Source organism: Mycteria americana, chromosome 1 (genome assembly GCF_035582795.1).
Source record: "Mycteria americana isolate JAX WOST 10 ecotype Jacksonville Zoo and Gardens chromosome 1, USCA_MyAme_1.0, whole genome shotgun sequence".
NCBI lineage: Eukaryota > Metazoa > Chordata > Aves > Ciconiiformes > Ciconiidae > Mycteria > Mycteria americana.
In genome coordinates, this window is record NC_134365.1 from 57,689,297 (window position 1) to 57,709,320 (window position 20,024).

Genomic DNA, 20,024 nt, shown 5'->3' on the forward strand with positions numbered 1-20,024 from the left:
GGGGTGTTCCCCAGGGCTCAGCACTGGGGCCAGTTCCATTTAATATCTTTATCAATGATCTGGACAAGGGGATCAAGTGCACCCTCAGTAAGTTTGCAGACAACACCAAGTTGGGCGGGAGTGATCTGCTGGAGGCAAGGAAGGCTCTGCAGAGGGACCTGGACAGGCTGGATGGACAGGCCAAGGCCAATTGTATGAGCTTCAACAAGGCCAAGTGCCAGGTCCTGCACTTGGGTCACAACAACCCATGCAACGCTGCAGGCTTGGGGAAGAGTGGCTGGAAAGCTGCCAGGCAGAAAAGGACCTGGGGGTGTTGGTCGACAGCCAGCTGAATACAAGCCAGCAGTGTGCCCAGGTGGCCAAGAAGGCAAATAGCATCCTGGCTTGTATCAAAAATCATGTGGCCAGCAGGCCTAGGGAAGTGATTGTCCCCCTGTACTCGGCACTGGTGAGGCCGCACCTCAAATACTGTGTTCAGTTTTGGGCCCCTCACTACAAGAGAGACATTGAGGGGCTGGAGCGTGTCCAAAGAAGGTCAACGAAGCTGGTGAAGGGTCTGGAGCACAAGTCTGATGAGGAGCGGCTGAGGGAACTGGGGTTGTTTAGCCTGGAGAAAAGGAGGCTGAGGGGAGACCTTATCGCTCTCTACAACTACCTGAAAGGAGGCTGTAGAGAGGTGGGGGTTGGTCTCTTCTCCCAAGTAACAAGCCATAGGACGAGAGGAAATGGCCTCAACTTGCGCCAGGGGAGGTTTAGATTGGATATTAGGAAAAATTTCTTCACCGAAAGGGTTGTCAAGCATTGGAACAGGCTGCCCAGGGAAGTGGTTGAGTCACCATCCCTGGAGGTATTTAAAAGACATGTAGATGTGGTGCTTAGGGACATGGTGTAGTGGTGGACTTGGCAGTGCTAGGTTAACAGTTGGACTTGATGATCTTAAAGGTCTTTTCCAACCTACACGATTCTGTGATAGAATTAAGAATGAATGTGGAACCTCAGTTTCTCCCCCTCCACGCTGCCTTTACAACACAATCTTTCACTGCATGCTTATCCTTTTTTTTCTCCTTATACTTGGACAAGACGGCATTCAGTGAAGACAGTGGTGTGACACCTATTTAGCCAATGGGTCTTTCAGAAGTTTGCTGACAGCAGGGAAACAGAAATAAGCAGCACTGCAGCATGCAGGCTTTGGGGCAGGGAGATCACTTCACCATACCAACCCTACACGTGATGCTCTCATCCCACGCCTTCTCACTGCATCCTGAGCCCTCCAGCCCTGCCAGCCGGCCTCCACTTGGGCTCACTGTCCCAGCCCTTGCCTTCTCAGCCAGCTTCTTCCCATCCAGATCCTCACCTCCCCTACCCTGGTTACCTGCTCCTCCATTAGCCTTGCACAGCCACCCCATCCCCTCTCCAGGTTGCTCACTTATGCCATCACTCCCCAGTCCCTCCCCTCTGGTGAGATATCTGGTGGATAAGCCTTCCACCTCAGCTCCCTGCTGGTTGCCTGACCCTCAGGACTTATTTTCCTCCTGGGTTTCTCAGTCCCCCATTCCAGTATCCTAGAAATAGAAACTAGGAGGCTGTAGCATGGGACAAACAAAATGCTACAAGGAAGCAGCCAGAAGACCGCTGCCTCCAAAGGCTTTTCCTGTATAAAACAAGTGGGCTACCATCTAAGGCCTCCTCCAGTCACTAAGTCCCATTTCCAAAGACGGATCCAGATAGGAAGACAAGAGCAGTTGCCAGCACAGAGGCTGCTAAACAGTGGGTCAACAAGTATGGAGAAGAGAAGAGCAAACTCCAAAGCAGGGAAGGATCCTACTCCGTCAAGGAAATGAATCAGAAAGGAGCCACAGGGAAAGAAAAAAGCAAGCAAAAAAAATTGCCTTGAGGAAAAAGAATAACATCCTTCATTAAGAAATATCACAATTGGCCAGCGGCACTGAACATCAGGTGGTACCACAAAGGCAATATATTATTACTGTTGCACTTTGATGAGCGTGTCTTTTTTAATATAATTCACTTATGACACAAACACTTTCAAGGCCTGGCCTGAATCTCATATGGACAAAGCAGAGCCTGTCAGATTCACCCATAAAACCAGGAGACTTACTCAAAGCAAAAATCACATCATGAGTTGGTAAATATGTGAACAAAACCAATGACGTAAAAATTGTAATACATCACAAAGCATACTTTTCTCAAATATGTTTTAGCTTAAATATTGATAACAATGCTTCTTAACAATGCCTTCTAGCTGGCTGGTAAATAAAAGCTAGCTAGCTGTAGTTCATTTTGTAGAAAATAAGGACATTGTATTCATAGGGGGACTTATTGCCGCACTAGAGTCCCGAGTTCTTGGCTAAGAAGCAAGATGCAGGATACAGGTAAATGTAGGCAGCATCCTTTTGGGGTGTGTGAATGATGGGGCAAGGCAGATTTGCCACGTACACCTTCATGGTGTTTTAGTGCGCTCCCAAATAATAAGCAGGGCTTGGAAGGCAAGTAGAGATTTTGGATCTCTGACTTGAGAGACTATTAATCTCTGCATGGAAGAAAATATTTCTCCACCCTCAGATATTGAGCTCCTGCCTCTTCCATGCCACGAAACAGAACAGCTGCTGTTTGCTACAAACTGCCTGTTTCAATAGTGAGGTTAATATTTTACCATGTGTTTTCTTTCCATTCCTTCCCTTCTTGCCTGCTGAGGCAAATGTCATAGCTAGCATTACAAGCACTGGATTCAGCAGCTTTCTCCTCGATGAATTTGTACTGATGTTAGCCCTTTTCATCCATGACTCTAAAACTGAAATCCCACAAGAGGTACATTTGGTTCACTCTGCCTCTCAAGACATCCAGTTACTTCAAGCTACAAGCAACCTGAAAGCCCTTGTGGTATTTCAGCATTTATGCTACCCTGGGGAGGCAGTGACAAACAAAACCGAGTTATTAAAGTAAAGATGAAAGAAGCTCTCACAAAGATTTGGGGGTCGGGAACAAGGCTGAGACAGCATGGTTGGTTCAACTTTTGTAAGCAAACCCTTGAGCACCTTGCCCAGCTTCCAAGCTGGGGCAAAGGGCCAGGAGACCACAGCTACACAGCTCCCAGCCAGCATGCTGAGCTCAAATCTGTCTGCATCTGCCTACAGGAGCCAGCCCTGGTGAGCAGGGATTAGCAGGGAGCTGGCTACCCTCCCAGAGAGAACCAGGGCCAGCTGCTCCAGCAGCAAATCCCAGCTGAGCTGGTTCAGGGGATGCCCACCTGCAAGCACCCTGCCCCACAGAGCAGGGCCTTGTCCCTGCTCCCAGGGTGAGTGCACCCCTTGTACCCCACCATCCATCACAGTACTCCTGCACGCTGACAGCTCAGTACAGGGATGTCAGGGATGCCACTTGCACGTTGGAGGGCACAGGGGAATAGGTGCTGACCTAGGCAGGGAATAATGCTCTATATGGAGATGGAAGCACCCTGTGAAGATAAGGAGGGTGAAGAGGCAACAATCCCACCCCACCACAACACAGCCACCAAGCTTGGGTCACCACTTCAGATATCACCACCCTTCCATCCATCCAGCCTTGCCTCTCACCAAGATCACCTAATTTCCCATTGCCCCTACTCCTCCCCTTGATTCCTCACTCTGTCCCCCCCACTCTGCCCCCCCATAGCCCTATACTGTCCCTCCACTGTAGGTACTCACAGACAGGGGAAACGCACTCTTTTTACAGCTAAGCTCTACGCATCTCTGCAGAGCCCTGGCCTTTTCCCTGCTTCTAACTGAGCCAATGAGTTATGCCCCCTGCTTAAATCCTACCTTCAGACCTTCCCTTTAGCTCCTGACCATTCCCCCCCAGGAAGGCTGTTGTCCACGATACTGACTAAGAAGTTCACTCTACAGAAAGAGCCAATTCAAGGGTGGCAGCAATCAACGGAGACAGGCTGCTAGCAGCAAAACCTGGGAATGACAGCAAGACAAGGAAAAAAAAAAAGGAGAGGGAAAAATGACAGACTGCTACAGATGGAGAAAGGAGAGGGGAGAGACAGGGTGGCTAGTCACAGGAGGGGCTGCTGTAGGAGTTGCGGGGACTCGGCGGCTCCGAGTCACACTCGAGGAGGAGGAGCGATGGCAGCTTTTATAGACTCTAGCACGGTAGGCGATGATGAGGGGAGACCAGGGGAGAGAAAACTAAAGGAAGAAAGGATAAGCAAAGAGAGTGGTTTTGTATCATTAGCGAGGACAGATTTCTCTTTCCTCCTGGATGAGTTGCAGTTTGTAAGTGTAAATGGCACCATTGTCTCAGGGGACAGATGGTCACCCACATCACAGCTCTGCACATCCCCCATCCTGCCCAAGGGAGCTGCTCCCCTCCCCTGATCTGCACCGATGCAACAGGCAGGGAGAAAGCTGGAGAAGAGGGAAGCAGGGACAGGCATCCTTCAGGCAGGAAGGTCAGGCTAAGCTCTCCATCTCCATCCCCACCGGCTGACCTTGCAGTCAGGGCTGGGCAGGTGAAAGCTGTTACAACCACAGCACTGCACTCAAACTCCAGCCCCCAGACCAGTCAACCCATCCAAACACCTATGCAGGCCTTCCAGCAGTAGTGTTACACCACCATCACACCACCTCCTTACTCACTTCACCGGTCCTTGATGGCAGTCAATAAAGATCAAGCACTCATGCTGATTCTCTCAGATCTATTGGTCGCCTTTGATACCATTGATTACAAGGATTTGTTGAGATGCCTGCCAAGCTCAGCAGGGATTTGCAGCATGGTGCTAGAGTAGCTGTTCCCCACCTAGATAACCTCCACTTATCACTCCCCATCAGTTTCTGTCTTACATCTTCATAATCACACTTCATCTCTTCTTTTACAAGTCCAGCTACACTCTTACCTGCCTTCCTTGCTCATCTCAGCCCTGCCGTCTCAGCCTCCTTCCCTAGCTGCTGGTCACAACTCTGCTGTCCTCTCCAGCCAGAATAAAAAACATCCCCCTTGGCTAGCCTGTCCCCTCCTCCAAAGCTTTTCCTGAAATGATCCCTGCTGGTTTCAGCAGCGGAGCCCAGAGCACCCCTCCAGGGAGGGGAGGCAGGTAGGGCAGTGGAGCTAGCAGCATCCCCTCCCAGATGGAGCAGCACAGCTGATGTGAGGCAGCACAGTGCAAACCCATGGCCCAAGGAGCAGCAGCAACCGAGAGCAGGACAAGCCCAACCTGCCAACTAGATCTGTCCCTTTTAACAGCCTGGTGGCACTTCCCACCACTGCTTAGCCCTCCTCCCACTGCCCCGACCAGCAAGAGGGTGCAAACCCTGTTTCCGAGAAGCGCGCTTCAAACAGGACCTCCTTCGCCCCTGCCCCATGGCAGGCAGTGAAGCACAGAAGAGGCAGTGGCATGGAGATGTGAGAGAGACTCGGGGAGGGGACTGGCCCAAGGTGTGCTGGGCCAACCAGAAGCCGTGGGCAAAGTGAGTGCAGGACAGAAGTGGGTGCAAGCTTGAGCCCGGTCCATCTTACACCAGGCTGCAGCCTTCCTACACCTTCATCTTCCAAAGACAGTGTCTCTCCAGGACTATAAAGATCTTCCCAGCTTAGAGGCTGACAGCTTGGCAGACTCTTTGCTCCTGTTCTCTCCATAGGTCTGAAATGGGCCAAGTTTTTCACACAGTAGTTCCTCTTAACCATCCTGGGACCAGCTGCAGGCCGTTTGCTGCAGAAGAGCTGCAACTCTGTTAACCATTCCTCACCTGAAGCAGCTCCTGTCAAGTATTACACTCACAACACAGTAAATTCAGCTGGCTGCACACCCTTCCCCATGGTCTGGGGTGGGAAGAGTGTCAAGTCCTCAAATAGGCAGCTGGTCAATTTGTTAGTGGTTAATTGCATTATTTAATTCACATTGTTATGACAGAACATGCAATTAGAGGTCTGGTCAGAGTATTTTATAGGTTTTAAACTCAAAATGACTATTTTTATTGCCCTTTCTATTTCTCCAAGAGCCCCCTCTGGCTCCCTCACATGCCTTGCTCCAGTGTTCACGAAGGCTGAAAAAGGCAAACTGACCATTTTTCAGAGAGTAAATGGTTCTCATCTCCAAGGCAAAATATATTCCAGTGAATAAACACAATATGCTCCAGAAGGGTTTTTCAGCATTTGTTTCGGTTCAGCAACACACTTTGCGGAGGGATGGGAAGGTCCCCCCGAGGCAGGTACTGCTACCAACCCCACACTGGGCAGAACACATCATCCCTCTCCTCTGGCCTGACACTACCAGATACCCCCCAGACTGGCACGAACCACACTGTCTGCACTGGATAACACTGTACTATATGACAAGACAAGACCAATCTTCCCAACATAGCCTGAAGAGCAACGGTTGGTGCAAATAGGTCTGTTTTCACTAGGTATAGCAGAACACCACTGATTTACACCAGACAAGGATGTGACTTTCATCCTCTACTCTCTCCCATCTGCTTCCCCACACCTTCCACATTCATTGACCAGAAATCCAGGGAACATACTGAGATACTTCATAAAAAGCTGTTGCAGTAAGAGTCCTAGCCCCACTTTCCTGAAGCACGAGGGTATGGAGCATTAGCAGGTCTTTTATTGCTTTTGGCACGTATTGGGGAAACAGGGCAGTACAACATTCACACAGAAAAAAAAATACCCCTCTCCTAAACCACAGTCTCAATATTTTGCAGTTAGCCCTTCCTTCAACAGTAGGAATCTGTCCTTCAGTAACAGGGAAAATGCTCAGAGTTTTGCATGAGGACAATAGGGATGCACTAAGAATTTTTCAGCCTTATTTCTGAATTTGTTAGGCCCTATGAACATTAAAGCTTCAGAGAGTCAGAGCTCTGGTTTTGTTTGCACTGTTGTCCTGCTTCATTTCCAAACCATGGTCTTTGACTTCCCTCTATAAAAAACCTCCAGAGAATAAGCTAAAGGGATGGGAGGCAGTGAGATATCCTGTCTCAGCATTTGTGCTTAGCTATACAGGGCCAGCTTGCAAGCCAGCCAAATTTAGACCTCATCCCTTTACATCTGCCCACTTGCCTGGAATTGCGTACATCTTGCATACACACAACCCAGCCAATTTCTTACAGATCGCAAGCATGCAAATCCCCTTCAAACATATCCATCCCTTGTGTGCTACTAATGACAATGCACAAGTTTAAATTCCATTTACACCACGTCTGACTGTGCAAATGATCCCTCTAAACTCCCCATTGTAAACTTGCACATCAAACAACCCACACTAATGACACTCCCTTGTCACTAGTTTTGCAGAGACAGCTTCCTTCCGAACTACTTGTGCAGGTCCTGAGCACTATCATGCTCCCCCTGCCACCTGCCTCTGCCTACCAACCACAACTGGGAAACAGGGTTTCTATCCCAGGAAAGAAGCTGGAATTTACAGAACTACTTTTTCCCCAATCCAGAGTCCAGGTGGATGGTGTGCCTTTCCCTCCCCCCACAAAACTATGATTGCCCGATATTTCATTACGGAAGCACTAAAATGTTCAGACTGCACCATTTCCAAAACCAAACCTGCTCCCTGCATTCCCCTTTGCCTCTCTCCATAGCATCTGGGCAACCAAACAGCAAAGCAATCCTAAAGGCAGCCCAGGATGCTAGACAGCAATCCCTGCAGCCCACTATCCAGAAACTCCCTCTTTAGTAAAGAGAAAATAGGCACCTCCAGAGAGCGACTTTGCTCTCTGAAGGAAGGGGTTAAGTTAAGCGTGCTGAATTTCCTGCTACAGATGGCAGTCTGTTAAATATCTGTGGAAAGAACCTGGATGCCTGGTTTTCAGATAGGGAGAGTTAGATGGGGTGAAGCCCAGCCATCTTCCCAAGAGAAGAATTAACAGGGAAATTAAGGGTCAGTTCACAAGCATAGGAAACGAGTGCTTTTAAAGCTCATATTGTTAACACAGAAGGGGAGGAGAGTAGTTGAGGATAGATTGGTCCTGGGGAGATGGCCATGTTGGCCTGGTGCATGCATTGCCTTCAAATATTAATCAAGTTTATGGACAATTGGCTTATTAAAAGTCCCCCTTATTTGCTAATAGCAAACTTCATTCCACCAGTACGGAGCTTGGCAGAGTGGCAGAAAACCCAGCAGCATCTAAAGCAGGCTTGCCCCCTTTTAAAGCTTGAAAAGCATTCGGCACATGCCCAGGGGAGCACCAATGCTACCGACACTGCATGTCCACTGGAGACCTCTGGATCAGCTCAGTTTCCCATGCAACAGAGACAACTGTAAAGTTGATTTAGCACAGTGTGGAGCGCAGAGAGGTTAGATAACCTCTTACAGAAAAAAAGTCATCTTGCACTTGTTGGATCTTGGGTATACAGATATATCTGTTGGCTGGAAGGAGGTCTACAGAGCTGTGTAATCAACGGAAACCAATCCATTCCTAAGGGCACAGCAGCAACATCTGCCTGATTACCTAGAATGATACAAAGCTATCACAAGTCCTCAAATAAGTGCCAGACTCTTCACCTGTCTCCTGAGCTAGAATTGCAAAGAGAGACAGGAGAGATCTGTCTTTAAAATGGAGAAGCAGGAATAACATATGCATTTTAGTGTTTTCCAGGTATGCACATAAAAGCTGATACTGCTGACTCCAAGAGCGGAAAGCCATGATCCCTAGGTCCTCAAGAATGATGAATGCTGCTTAAAATTCATAAGCCACTCAGTTTTTCATGTATTATTATACCTCCTGGTCACATTTCCAAGCTTTTCTCTACCTACTAGAGAGGCAGGAACCTTTCTTTTTTTATTTATATACACACACATATATAAATAAGTATACACATGTAAAAAGAAAAGTAAACCTCATCAGAGGATTACAGGAGCTCAGGCCTTAAGACAGACATCAACTATTACAAGACTTGCAATAAATTTGCAGCTGGTATTTGCTTATTAATTAACTACATCCAGTTGTTATGAAGACTGCATCCAGGGTTTAACAGTACACAAGGCAACAGCTTAAGGCAGAAACAAGTACAACATACTACAGAATCCGCACATAAAATTTCACTCACACAAAAACAAATTGCCCAAACTGGTATTTGACCAGCGTGTAGTATGTAACACACCTATTCACCCAAAGCTTATTAATGAGCAAAAGATTTGTTGGCCCCTTGGCCATGTGTGTCACCTGAAAAGCAGTGGGTTTTGGCAGCACATGGTCCCCCCGCACCATGGCATTGCCTGCTCAACATCACCAAGAGAAGTACCAATTACCAATCCACATGCACAGCTTTTTCTTTGCTCCTCCAGCTTTTGATTCTCTACTCTGCTACCATAGGGCAGTGTCAGCATGAAACACCACTATTGCCATCGACAACCATCCTATAGTCAGTTGGCTCATACATAAATGATATCTGTGGCACCAGGCAGGGAGGAAGTGAGTAATAAATCTGTAGATTTTCCCAGTTCCCCATCAATATGCCCAAGCTGATACAGCTGCCAGTACAAGTTACAGGAAAGGTACCCCCAGAAGCTTGGTAGGACTTTCAGGGACAGGTACGATGGCAAAGCCCCTGTTTGGAGGATCTTTAAAGCCAGTGAGCTAAAAGGCACTCCTCAGTACACACAAACAGTCATACTAGCTTTGAGAAGCCACCCTGCTCTATACCCTATAAAACACAGCTCCTGATACTAAAAATTAAGTGCGTATATAAGCTTTTGCACAACTGGGACCTGACTTGCTGCTCCTACACCACTGAAATAACTGGAAACGCAACACTTTACTGCCTGAGAGCAAAACAGAAGCCCAAATGGCCAACACACTTCACAAATGAGGGAAGGGGGCTCGTATACAACAAAAAGCAAGAAAATGATGGAGTGGCGAACTGCAGAGCCTATCTCATTACTGCTTCAGTTTTAGCATTGATTTTTTTTTAATGGCACACTTCACTCTTGCTCTTGCTGTCATGTCAATAATATAGATACGACAGGAAAGGGAGGTTTGGGCCTCCTGGAAAGAGTTTCTTTTAAAGAAAGGCTCAAAGGACAAATGAAATCTATTGCATTTGACCCTAGGGATGGATGAAGTGTAGTGTCTTTATGGAACCCCAAGGAGTCAAACAGCGATGCAGACATCCAGGCATCTCTCTCATAATCTTCTCATAATTTGCAAAGTGCATCAGGATCCATTTGTAAGGCGCCATGTGGCATGCCTTTATTTAGTCCCAAACACTTTATAAATTCATAAGATGAATGCTACGCAGTTGTTTTGGAAACATGTTTTCACACTTTTCACCCTATTTCCCCTCCAAGCTCAACTTGAAATCCTATTTGACATGGAGTTTAGGTTTTCTAAAAGGAAAAAAATCTTACAGCCTCTCTCATAACCATATCTCAAATATTGACTGTGTTAACATTGTAGCTGCAACAGCCCCATGGTCTGCAACTCAGAGCAGCCAGCCTTCTGCCTGTTCATCAAAACAAAAATCGACCTAAACAAACTGTTTGGCAGGTTGCTCATGTGCTGCATCACACCAGACTCCTTGCCGACAGGCATACTTACTAGGAGCCAAGCCAGGCTCCAGGTGTGCATTGCGTTGTGTACCCAGCTAATTACACAGCAGTTACCTGTATCTAACAAGGTTAATCAGGATTTTAAAAAAATCTGCTCACCAATAAACTAGGCCAATTCAAGCATTCATTTGTACTCTATGTAAAGCCACCCCAGAAATGTGTAATCACCTAACCTCAAAGCATCAGGCTCCTTTTCACCATACAGCACAATGGCAAAAAGCACAGTAAGTACTCCCTTTGGGGACATACACCACAAGTTTCACATGGAACATAGTCCCTATCTTAAAATGGAGTTAAGGTCTACAATTTTTGCAATAACAGCATTACACATTTATACGCTAATATGCATCCAGAAGTGATTTTAAAGCAGGGATATAAGTGGTTCTTTTTCCTCTTACTGCACTGCAGCAAAGGAGTATGGCAGTTGTTTAATAGCACATAACAAAATTGCAGGACTGCTCATGGAAGGAAAAATAATCTTCAGGGGAGGGGGATTTAAGTAGGTAGAATGCAATTACCTAAATTGAAATTTGGTGGTTAATGACCTTGTGCTCACAAAAATTGCTACATAGTCCTTAATGATCAGAGGTTCCATTTTAAGTCTCATTGACAGTACTTCCATAACAATGATCATGAAGCTCTGGCCTAGTAGAAAGTCAATGAGAAGATTAACAGGCTTTTAATCAATGCCCCATCTTTTTTGCTGAATCTTCAGGAAAGGCCAGGTGTTGCCCTGTGACAGTGACTCAGCCTGCCCCTGCTTGGCACAAGCGCATTGGAGACCCAATAGCCCAATATAACCGGGATGAAAAACTTCAGACAGGGAAAAAGCAGGCAAGCCTATAAATTCTTAGAGGACATAATATGACTTTCATAGAAGCATCCCTTACAAAGGGGCTCATTGCCAGCCAGAGATGAGACCATAGTGGGTGATCTGCCACCAGGCCATGGAACTGCACCATTTCTATGGTTCTATCAAAAAGAAAAAAAAATGTGATGCCACGAACCTGCAAGAAACCTTCAGGGTGCAGAAAAAATCCCCCATTTGGAAAAAATTATGGGAACTACTTACTGCATGATCCATTCAAAATGAGGACCACAAGGGTGGGGGGGAATCAAAGGAGGAGATTAATCCTCTCCACTCAGTCTCTGCTTTTCAAGTAATCTCCTAACTTTGCACAGCTGAGCTGAAATCACAGGTCTGAAACAACCGTTTCAAAAGGTTTTCAGCAGCCCCACCATTGCCCTTCACCCCATGTCACATGTAGCCAGGTGTAATGTCATCAACAGGTGATGGCACAAGGCTTTTTCCTTCCTTCTATAGCTTCTACTATGAAGTCCTTTTCAGAGTCAAATACCACACGTCTGAGGGTTAAAACAAAAGTAACATTTGAACACTAAGATGGGCATATAGTGCCAAACTCCTTGAATAACACAGTTCCAACACCTTAAAACAGGCTCCTTGCTATGTACCAAACTGGAAGGACTGTTTTGACTGACTTTTTAGCCAGAAATAGGAACAGGCACTTCTGTTCTTCCCCCACAACCTCCTTCCCCCATTGAAGAGCAAATCTTCATCCCAAACCCAGGTTATTACTCTTCTCTCATTTTCTGAATCCAGCCTTTGCATTGAGACACAAATTTTTCATGCTTTACTCTGCGGCCACCACATGCTGGGACAAGATTACCAGGACATAACTAGGGCAGACACACAGTGATTGAAAAGCAATGCATAATTCAATACCAAGTCTTAAAGTTTTAAGGAGCAGTCAGTAGAAAGGAAAACAGAAAACCTAAACCTCCAAAAAGTTCTCAGTCATAACCTGTGCTTGAGACTGCAACACCTTTTTAAGAGCTTCTGAACTTTAAGACAAGAACTCAGACCTGAAACCTAAACCTTTTCCTACATTTTAAATTGAAACAAATCTCCAGATTCATCAGTCACCTAAGGTCATCTGTTATTACTGACAGCACCTCAAGACTTCACTCGGGGTCTGGCTCTTGAAGCTGAAAAGGCTCTTAGAAACATTTTGCAAGCCTCTGCTGTGTACCCAGACACTCAGATTTAATCCAGAGGCCAATGCATCAAAACCATAACAAGCATCCTTATAGATAATAACCACCAAACTAGGAACTAAGAAACTTCCAGGGAGAAAATGCCATCACTTGAGATTTCTAGGCAGAAAAATGTTCAAGTAAAACTTTAGACCAACTTCTCTGATGATTCATCATCTCATCTACTTCCTCCCCATCTTGAAGGGTCCCACAGTCCAAAGAGCAGCAAGTGCCCGCCACCTGTTTTTTATATTGCATCAGGCTCAAGAGCCACAGAGGCCTTTGCTTCCTAGCAGCCTCAGTGCTAATGAGTTATGCAGGTGGTCATCATTTGCACTGGTGTGTTGCAGGGGCCTCCTTGCAATCTAGGCACTGAGCGTGAACGGTGACACACACGTGTGATTGCTGCCCTCCCATGCAAAGGAAGGACATGCTCACATCCCAGAGGTCTCCCCCAGCGCGTATGAGGCTCAGCATCAAACTCTGAACAGATTTTCCCATCCATTCCTGCATAGGCATCACGGCAAGACATCGGCAGGGCAGTGACCTGTGCCTGCTGGAAAGGCAAGGGGTCACCTAGGTATCCTTGCAGTCAAGGTCCAGGAGTGGCGGTTCCCTCACCAAGGGCAAGGTGAACTCCCACTAAAGCCTGTACACTCAGAGGGAGGAGACACCTCTGCCATTCGTGGCAGCCTGCCGACAAGCTCTCCCGCTTTGTTCCAGGGCAGAGGCAAAAAGGAAGCCAGGAAGGGGAAGAACAGCCCTTTCTAAAATACCTCTTCTCACCCCTCCCCTCTCCCCTCACCCAGCTCCCTGTGACAGAGAGCAGCTCTCTCTGAAGTCCCCGCTTTCATAATCAGCTTCTTTTGATCACACACTAAACCAGCTGAGGTTCTGTTTAAACACAAGCAAGGAACAAAGCAGTTTGTTAAATATGTAGCAAACTTCATTCCTTACCTGCCAGGTGCCCCGGGAGGGCAGGGAGAGGGGAGGGATGGGGCAGGAGGGAGCAAGAGTTGGGGAGGGAGAAGGGGCAGCTCGGAAAGGATATGGGTTGCACACCATTTTGATGCACCAGTTCCGTGGGCTGGTGGTCTGCTTCAAGCAGAAGAAGACAACCGGGGCCAAGTCGGGGTAGGGGACATCGGGGTCCGGTGGGGAGGTGACTTCCTCGTCCTCACCCAGCTCCGGGGAGGATGGCGGCTGCTCCGGCAGCATTTGCTGCTCCGAGACCCCCAGATCCACGGGCTCCAGAGGGCAGACGGCAGAGGCGTGAGGGGGCTGTGGGCCCACGGGCCAGGTGGAGGGAGGCTGGGGGACGTACTCTGCCATGCCAGCCGCAAGCGAGAACCCCTGGAGAGGAGGGGAGAAAGAGAAATGAAACCCACGTGAGGAATCAGCAGCAAGAGCACAGCACACCCATGCTCTCCCAGTGAGTTCGGAGCAGAGGAGAGCCACAGGACTGACGGTTCTGACAATGATAAACCGTGGTCGCACTTTGTGCTGAAGCAATTTTAAGCAAAACTCTCTGGTTTAGCCCCAGCAGTGCAGCATGGCTGTTTTTCTATGCCAGCAGTGGGAGCGGGACAGCTTCTGCCAATATTTCTCTTTTCTGCCAGTCCCATTCTCCACCAAGACTCTTCTGGCTAGTCCTCTCCATCACTAACTATTTAAATAATCCCTGTAGCCCCTGAGACACCCTGATGCGGTGCTGCACCATCTCAGGTGATGGTGCCAACTCTTCTGGAGCCAGCCTGAGCACCTTAACTGTGCTTTGGAGCGGTGTGGACCCATCCTGACACAACACAGCCACCCTGACCTCGCAGTCCCTCACACAGTCCTGCCAACCCCAGGTCCAGCTCTGCTGCCCCAGGCATGCCCTCTCCCACCTAGGAACACGCTGGGCTGGCCTCGTACCATGCTGCTCATTGGGAAGGCTCCTTCAGACTGACACTGGCAAGTGCATGTCAAACCCATACAGAACAGTCACTCATTCAAACAGGGAGCTGTAACGCAAACTAGAAGTGGGTTTAAATATTAAGTATGCTTTACTGGAGCTTGTGGTGCTCTCTTTTGCCAGGGCAGTGGAAGCACCGTGAAGACAGGTTGCAAGTTATTCAACTAAGCAGAATGGGCAGAGAGTGCAGGTGGACATAGGAAGAGCAGAACAGGTCTTATGCTCGGTGGCACTCGAGTACTGCAGAGCACCATGCTTTTGCTAAAGAACATCACTTTGCTGGCTGGGTGCACTTAACAGCGGCCTTGTTCTGGGAAAATGCAAAGCCAAATGTTGTCCATTAAATAGCACAGTGGAAGTGGCTTGTCAAAGTGAGAGGAATGAAATAAACTCCAAGATCTGGCTTTGAAGGGGTGTTACAGCGATGCTCTTAGGAAAGAGAGCTTGCCCAAGGACTGCCCGATGGTGGCCTGATGGGTGCTTTCTTCCTTTCACCCTGTGGGCATGCTCAAGCGTTTGGAGTGCCCATGCTACCAGTACGAGTTTAAAAGCAACACAAGAGCCCTCAGATACACCGCAATAAAAAAAGGGCCGATCAGCAGCAGGAAAGGATGTGTCTGTCACCAGGATCCACAGCACAGACCTCTTCTCCTCATGTCCTGGCTGTAGGTTATCCTCCCAGGCACTCGGCTCAGGCCCCTTCACTTTAGGAGCATGCAGCCCATGTGCATCTCTGCTGATGCTGCTCTGCCTTGGCATGCTGCACCCTTGATATTTCAGCCTGAGACCCCTTTGATGCCCACACTGCTGGATCCATGATCTCCAGTGCTCTCCTCAACAGTCATCCGCCAGGTCCGGCCAACCTTTCCACCTTGGGCTGCAGTCACCCATTATCCCTAGTTAATCCCCTGCAAGCTCTTCGTATCCACCCTGTTCTCTCAGCCCCCTGCTTCCAACATGCACTTTGATCCAAAGCTTTGCTTGTTCTTCGAGGCTTGGTATTTGTCAGAACAAAGAGCAGCAAGTGCAGAGGTTTAGAAAGCAGACATAGCGTCCCTTAGGGGATAGCACGGAGACTCTGAATTCATTACCCCAAAGGCCTGCAGCTATTGGAAAGAAACAGGTATTGTGACTTTGGGCTGCTGTTTCTAATTTTTTAACCCCTGCGACAAAAGTGGCAGCATATTCTTCCCACCATCCAGCACCTCTGTTTTCACTTTTCACCAGTTTTTTAACTCTGAGCACCCATGCAACTCTTTGTACCACCTTTTCCATTCCCTATTCCCACCAGCTCCCCATTGCCTGCTCTGAGCTGGCTCCCTTGCAGGCTATTAACATGCGGTGACTGAGCCCAGCTTCTTTCCCATTAACAACACAGAGGAGAAAGGTTAGCAGGGACAGCCAGGAGGAATGACTTATTACGGTGCTCAGAGCATCCACACTGACGAGAGTATGACAATTCCAAACTGCGACGTAGAAAGCTTCATAATTAACAATACAACTGAGCAAAGGAATGGGAGAAACAACCTCATCAGCATTTCCCTGCTTTCCCTCCAAGCAAACGTTCAGGGCCTCTTCATCCCACTACTGCCAGATGCAGCTGGGACTTTGGGATGCAGCTCTGCCCATGTCAAACACACGTGCACAAATTTGTAGTGGCTGCATCACGGGCAGTGTATTGCTCCAATTTGTGCAGCCCAGAGTGACTCATTAGAGGTCATACAGACACAAAACCAGGTGAATCCCTTTGGGAGTCCTGAAGCTAAATACAGTCCTTGAATGACAGCTGCCCCACTGAAGATATGAGTACTACCCCTTTCCTTCCTGAGATTAAATCTTGCTCTGCCACCCAAACCAGCCCTAAGGCTGCGATCACGGCATATTTCCTACATTAAACAGGATTAATATGCTGTCTCAAAAGAGGGAGAGGGGAAATCCAAGCAGTGGGGCACTTCCAAGTTCTTCAGGCAGAGTCAGTCCTCCTGTCTTAACTTCAAAGGGGAAGGGAGTGGTCTTCCTGCCAGAGACAGATCCAGGGTCCTCACCACTACCAGCTCAGATGTGAAGGTTGGAATCAGGTATTCCCACTATTTTAGCCAGGCTGCAACTCATGCAATGCTGATATTTTCTCTGGGATTGCAATCACTGGCCTTCCCATGCTGTAGCATTGCTGTGTAACTTGGTTGGAGTGAGCCTGCTACGATATTTCAACCCAGGAGAGGCCCTATTTAAATCAAAATGACCAAGAGGAATGAGTCTGGCACACGCATACATCTGCACACAGAGAAAAACATGCATCAACGGATAGGGTTCTTACCCAGATAAAAGACAGTAATAGTAAGACCAGACAGGATTATAAGGCTCCCTTCGGGATGCCTCTAACCTCCCCTTTGTGCAAGTACTGCTTACTGCGACAAGGGCAATACAAGAGGACAATTAGATGGTTACGGGGTGGCCAGATGCATGTTCTTCCCACTCAACCTTTTGCTCAGGCAAACCTATCCCCAGCTGGTGGTGGCAGGCCAGACCAATCAGTGAAAATCAGATCCTCCCCACCCCTGACTTTTCTTTTCTGGCCAAATGCCCCCCAAATGCACAAAAACATTCCCCTGCAAAAGTCACATACCGCTGGAGGAGTGATGCTATACCCGCTGCACTTCCCTCCCAGGGGAAGGGAAGGTATTTGTGGGCTGGCAGCCGCTCCTGCTTCTCTCCCTGCACAGCCTGCACCAAAGCCTTCTCCAGAGCCAGGTCTCAAGCCTGCACTCCTCCTCCCACCATCCGTCCCTGAGGGCCATTTAAAACCACCGCCATCCCGAGCCAAGCCCCCACTGGTCCTGCATCCGGCACGCACACCTGCCGCAGACACGTGTGCTGGCAGGGAGCTCATTGACTTGGCAGGCACGGGAGAAGCTGCCAGCCTCTGGCTCAGCCCTTCCCCACTTTGGAGAAAGCACCTGGTCCTGCTGGACTCCCCTGGGGAAGAAGTGAGAAGGATGGTCTGAAACAGCAAGGGAAGCAGTGGACTTAATAAGCAGGGGAGATTGCTTGGGAGAAAAAAGAGGAGATGTCATGATTCAGGGGGAGCGTTTCAGATTGGAGGTGTCTGTCCCCAAAGGCCGATATCACTTCCCAGCGTGCGCTGCTCTGAGAGGTCTCTGCTGAGACATGCTCTCCTCCAGGACTGCAACTGGCATTCCAGCGCTGTTAATGCCATGACCTGCCAGGCACGCCACAGTTGACCTAAGTGCCATAAACAAGCCAGCCCAAGGTCCTAGCTGAAGCAGTCCAGCTGATGCCCCAGCTGAAGCAGTCTCCAGGCTCCTCACCACCCCTCCTCAGCAGGGGTTGGGGCAGAGAGGGGCCATCAGGGACTGTGGGTGAGGGAGGGCTGATGGGACCTTTGCATTGCTCATGCAGGCCTTTCCTGAAAACCTCTAGGGTGCAGACAGGGTAGGGGAGACTATTGCATCTTGCCAGTGAAAGAGCCTTTTGCAGCCAGACAGGAGAGGGAAATACCAGAGAGAGGTCCTCAGAGTACCATCCCAGTGCTGGAGGTGATCCACCCAGAGCCCCGTGGGATGTCTCCCCTTCCACATGGGAGCATCTTCAGAGTTCACTTTCCCCACCACCATCCTTAACCCCATATCCCTCGCCAGCCCACGCTGCCCCAGGGCTGTCCCTTTCTCCCTGCACACTGCTTGCACGGGCAACACCAGGGCCTGCAGCCGAGATGAAAGTGCAGAGTATGTTTCCTTTAAGAGCAGCCTTACGTGTATACAGCACCTCCCATCCTGAGGGGACACAAGTCCTTTACAGACCATCCATCACGATCATTCACCTGCTACTCAGAAGCAGCAGGAAGCGCAGCAGCTGCTCTGTCCTGCTAACACCCCGCAACACCCTTGCAGAAGAGGGACAAAAATGACAACCTCCAGCTGGCGTCACAGGGGAGGGCAAGACAGCCCCGTCAATCAGACCAGCACCTGTGGCGCTCATATTTATTTACCATCTCCAAACGCCCATCTGAAAGTTCACAAGCAACTTGGGGCATGGCTCTTGCGGCCGGCTTCACACAAACCTGGACATATTTAAGGATGTCTCTGACTGTGTGGCATATTTATGAATGCATGTGGGTGACCCCATTCGGTAGCTGCATGTGTGTGTGTGCCTCCCGGGGTGGTCTGTTCTACACAGTTGTGAGCCCGCGTTTGTTTGTTGCTATAAATGGCAAGCGCCGGTTGTGTGTTATCTTTGATGCATGCGTCTGGCTGTGGGGATGTGTTAGTCATACAGGTTTCACATTTTGAGCATTTGCAGTGGTACAATATAATTAGTGGTACACGGCTCCCTCTGTGTTTATGTTCATCTGGCACCAGCGTGTTTCTCTGCCTGTTCATGTGAGGCAGCGCCTGTTCTCGTCCGCCTGTATGTGCATGGAGGTGCATCTGTATTGGTAAGGAACAGGATCACTTTTACTAGCAGCTAATTTGAAAGAGGAGTTTTTACATCTCCATCATCTCAGCACCTCCTAATGCAACGGGATGTGGCAGAACCCAGCAGAAAGTGTTTCAAATGGCGCCCGAATCCACAGGTGCTGGTGTGACCGCGCACCCCTGAAATGCCATCCACGGCCTGCACCAGAGCCAGGGTCTCCCAGCTGCCCTGCCTGGTCAAATGCCACGACCTGTTGCCTGCATGCTGGGTGATTGATGTGCCTTATCTCTGCACGTTATTAACCTCTGCCAGATTTGCTCAGGAGCTTGACAGCCTCCCCCTTTCCACCCTGGTGATTTTGGATCCCTCCTCCTGCTCAGGACAGGGAGCAGAAGAAATTCTCCCATCCCACTGAGCAAGGGAAGGAACAGTGTGGTCAGCACAGGACAAAATAAAGATAAGCAAAGTATCTGTCCTGAAGCCTCGGCGATACCCTGCCTTCAACCCATACCGCCGGTGGCACTCCACAGCTGTAGGAAGAGCAAGCCCGGATCTCCTGGACTCTCCTATCCTTATCATCACAGCTGGTGTCCACCACATTGCTTCCCCCTCGCGAGGCTGGGATTGCCCCATCCTGTCCATGCCTCTGGTCCCCATCCCTGGCACAGCAAAGTAGGGATCTGCTTACGCTGCTAAGAAGCCCTTGGCCAAGCCTGTTGTGGAGACCAGTAAAGAAGTTGCTGGAGAGATGGGAAAAAGGTAAACGATGAGAGAAGAAACGGCACAGGAGCAACATGGTCACTTTGGGTTGAGGAAGTACAAAGGCAAAGGAAGTTTCCCAGTGGAAAATCATTACCTGGCCTTAACTATGTGGGGCGTTTGAGACCCAGAGGTTAGTGCTACTGAAGACCTCAGCCTCATCCCATTGCTTCCCGGAAAATACGCATGCTTGCTTGCAACAAAACATTTTCATTTTTGGTGCCCCAATTAAACAGGCACCCAAAAATCTCCTTTTGGGGA

The 20,024-nt window shown here is 48.8% G+C and overlaps 1 protein-coding gene across 2 annotated transcripts in view; it reads right to left on the minus strand.

Moving 5' to 3' along the window:
* Positions 1 to 13,957, minus strand: part of CACNA1I (calcium voltage-gated channel subunit alpha1 I) — a 160,144-nt gene extending 146,187 nt beyond the window's left edge. The window contains exon 1 of one of the 2 annotated variants that reach the window (XM_075491670.1): positions 13,662 to 13,957. In XM_075491670.1, the coding sequence (XP_075347785.1) occupies positions 13,662 to 13,942 (281 nt within the window). In that variant the 5' untranslated portion in view covers positions 13,943 to 13,957. The remainder of the gene's footprint in view (positions 1 to 13,661) is intronic. The other variant, XM_075491671.1, reaches the window with a different exon arrangement.
* Between the last annotated feature and the right edge of the window lie 6,067 nt (positions 13,958 to 20,024).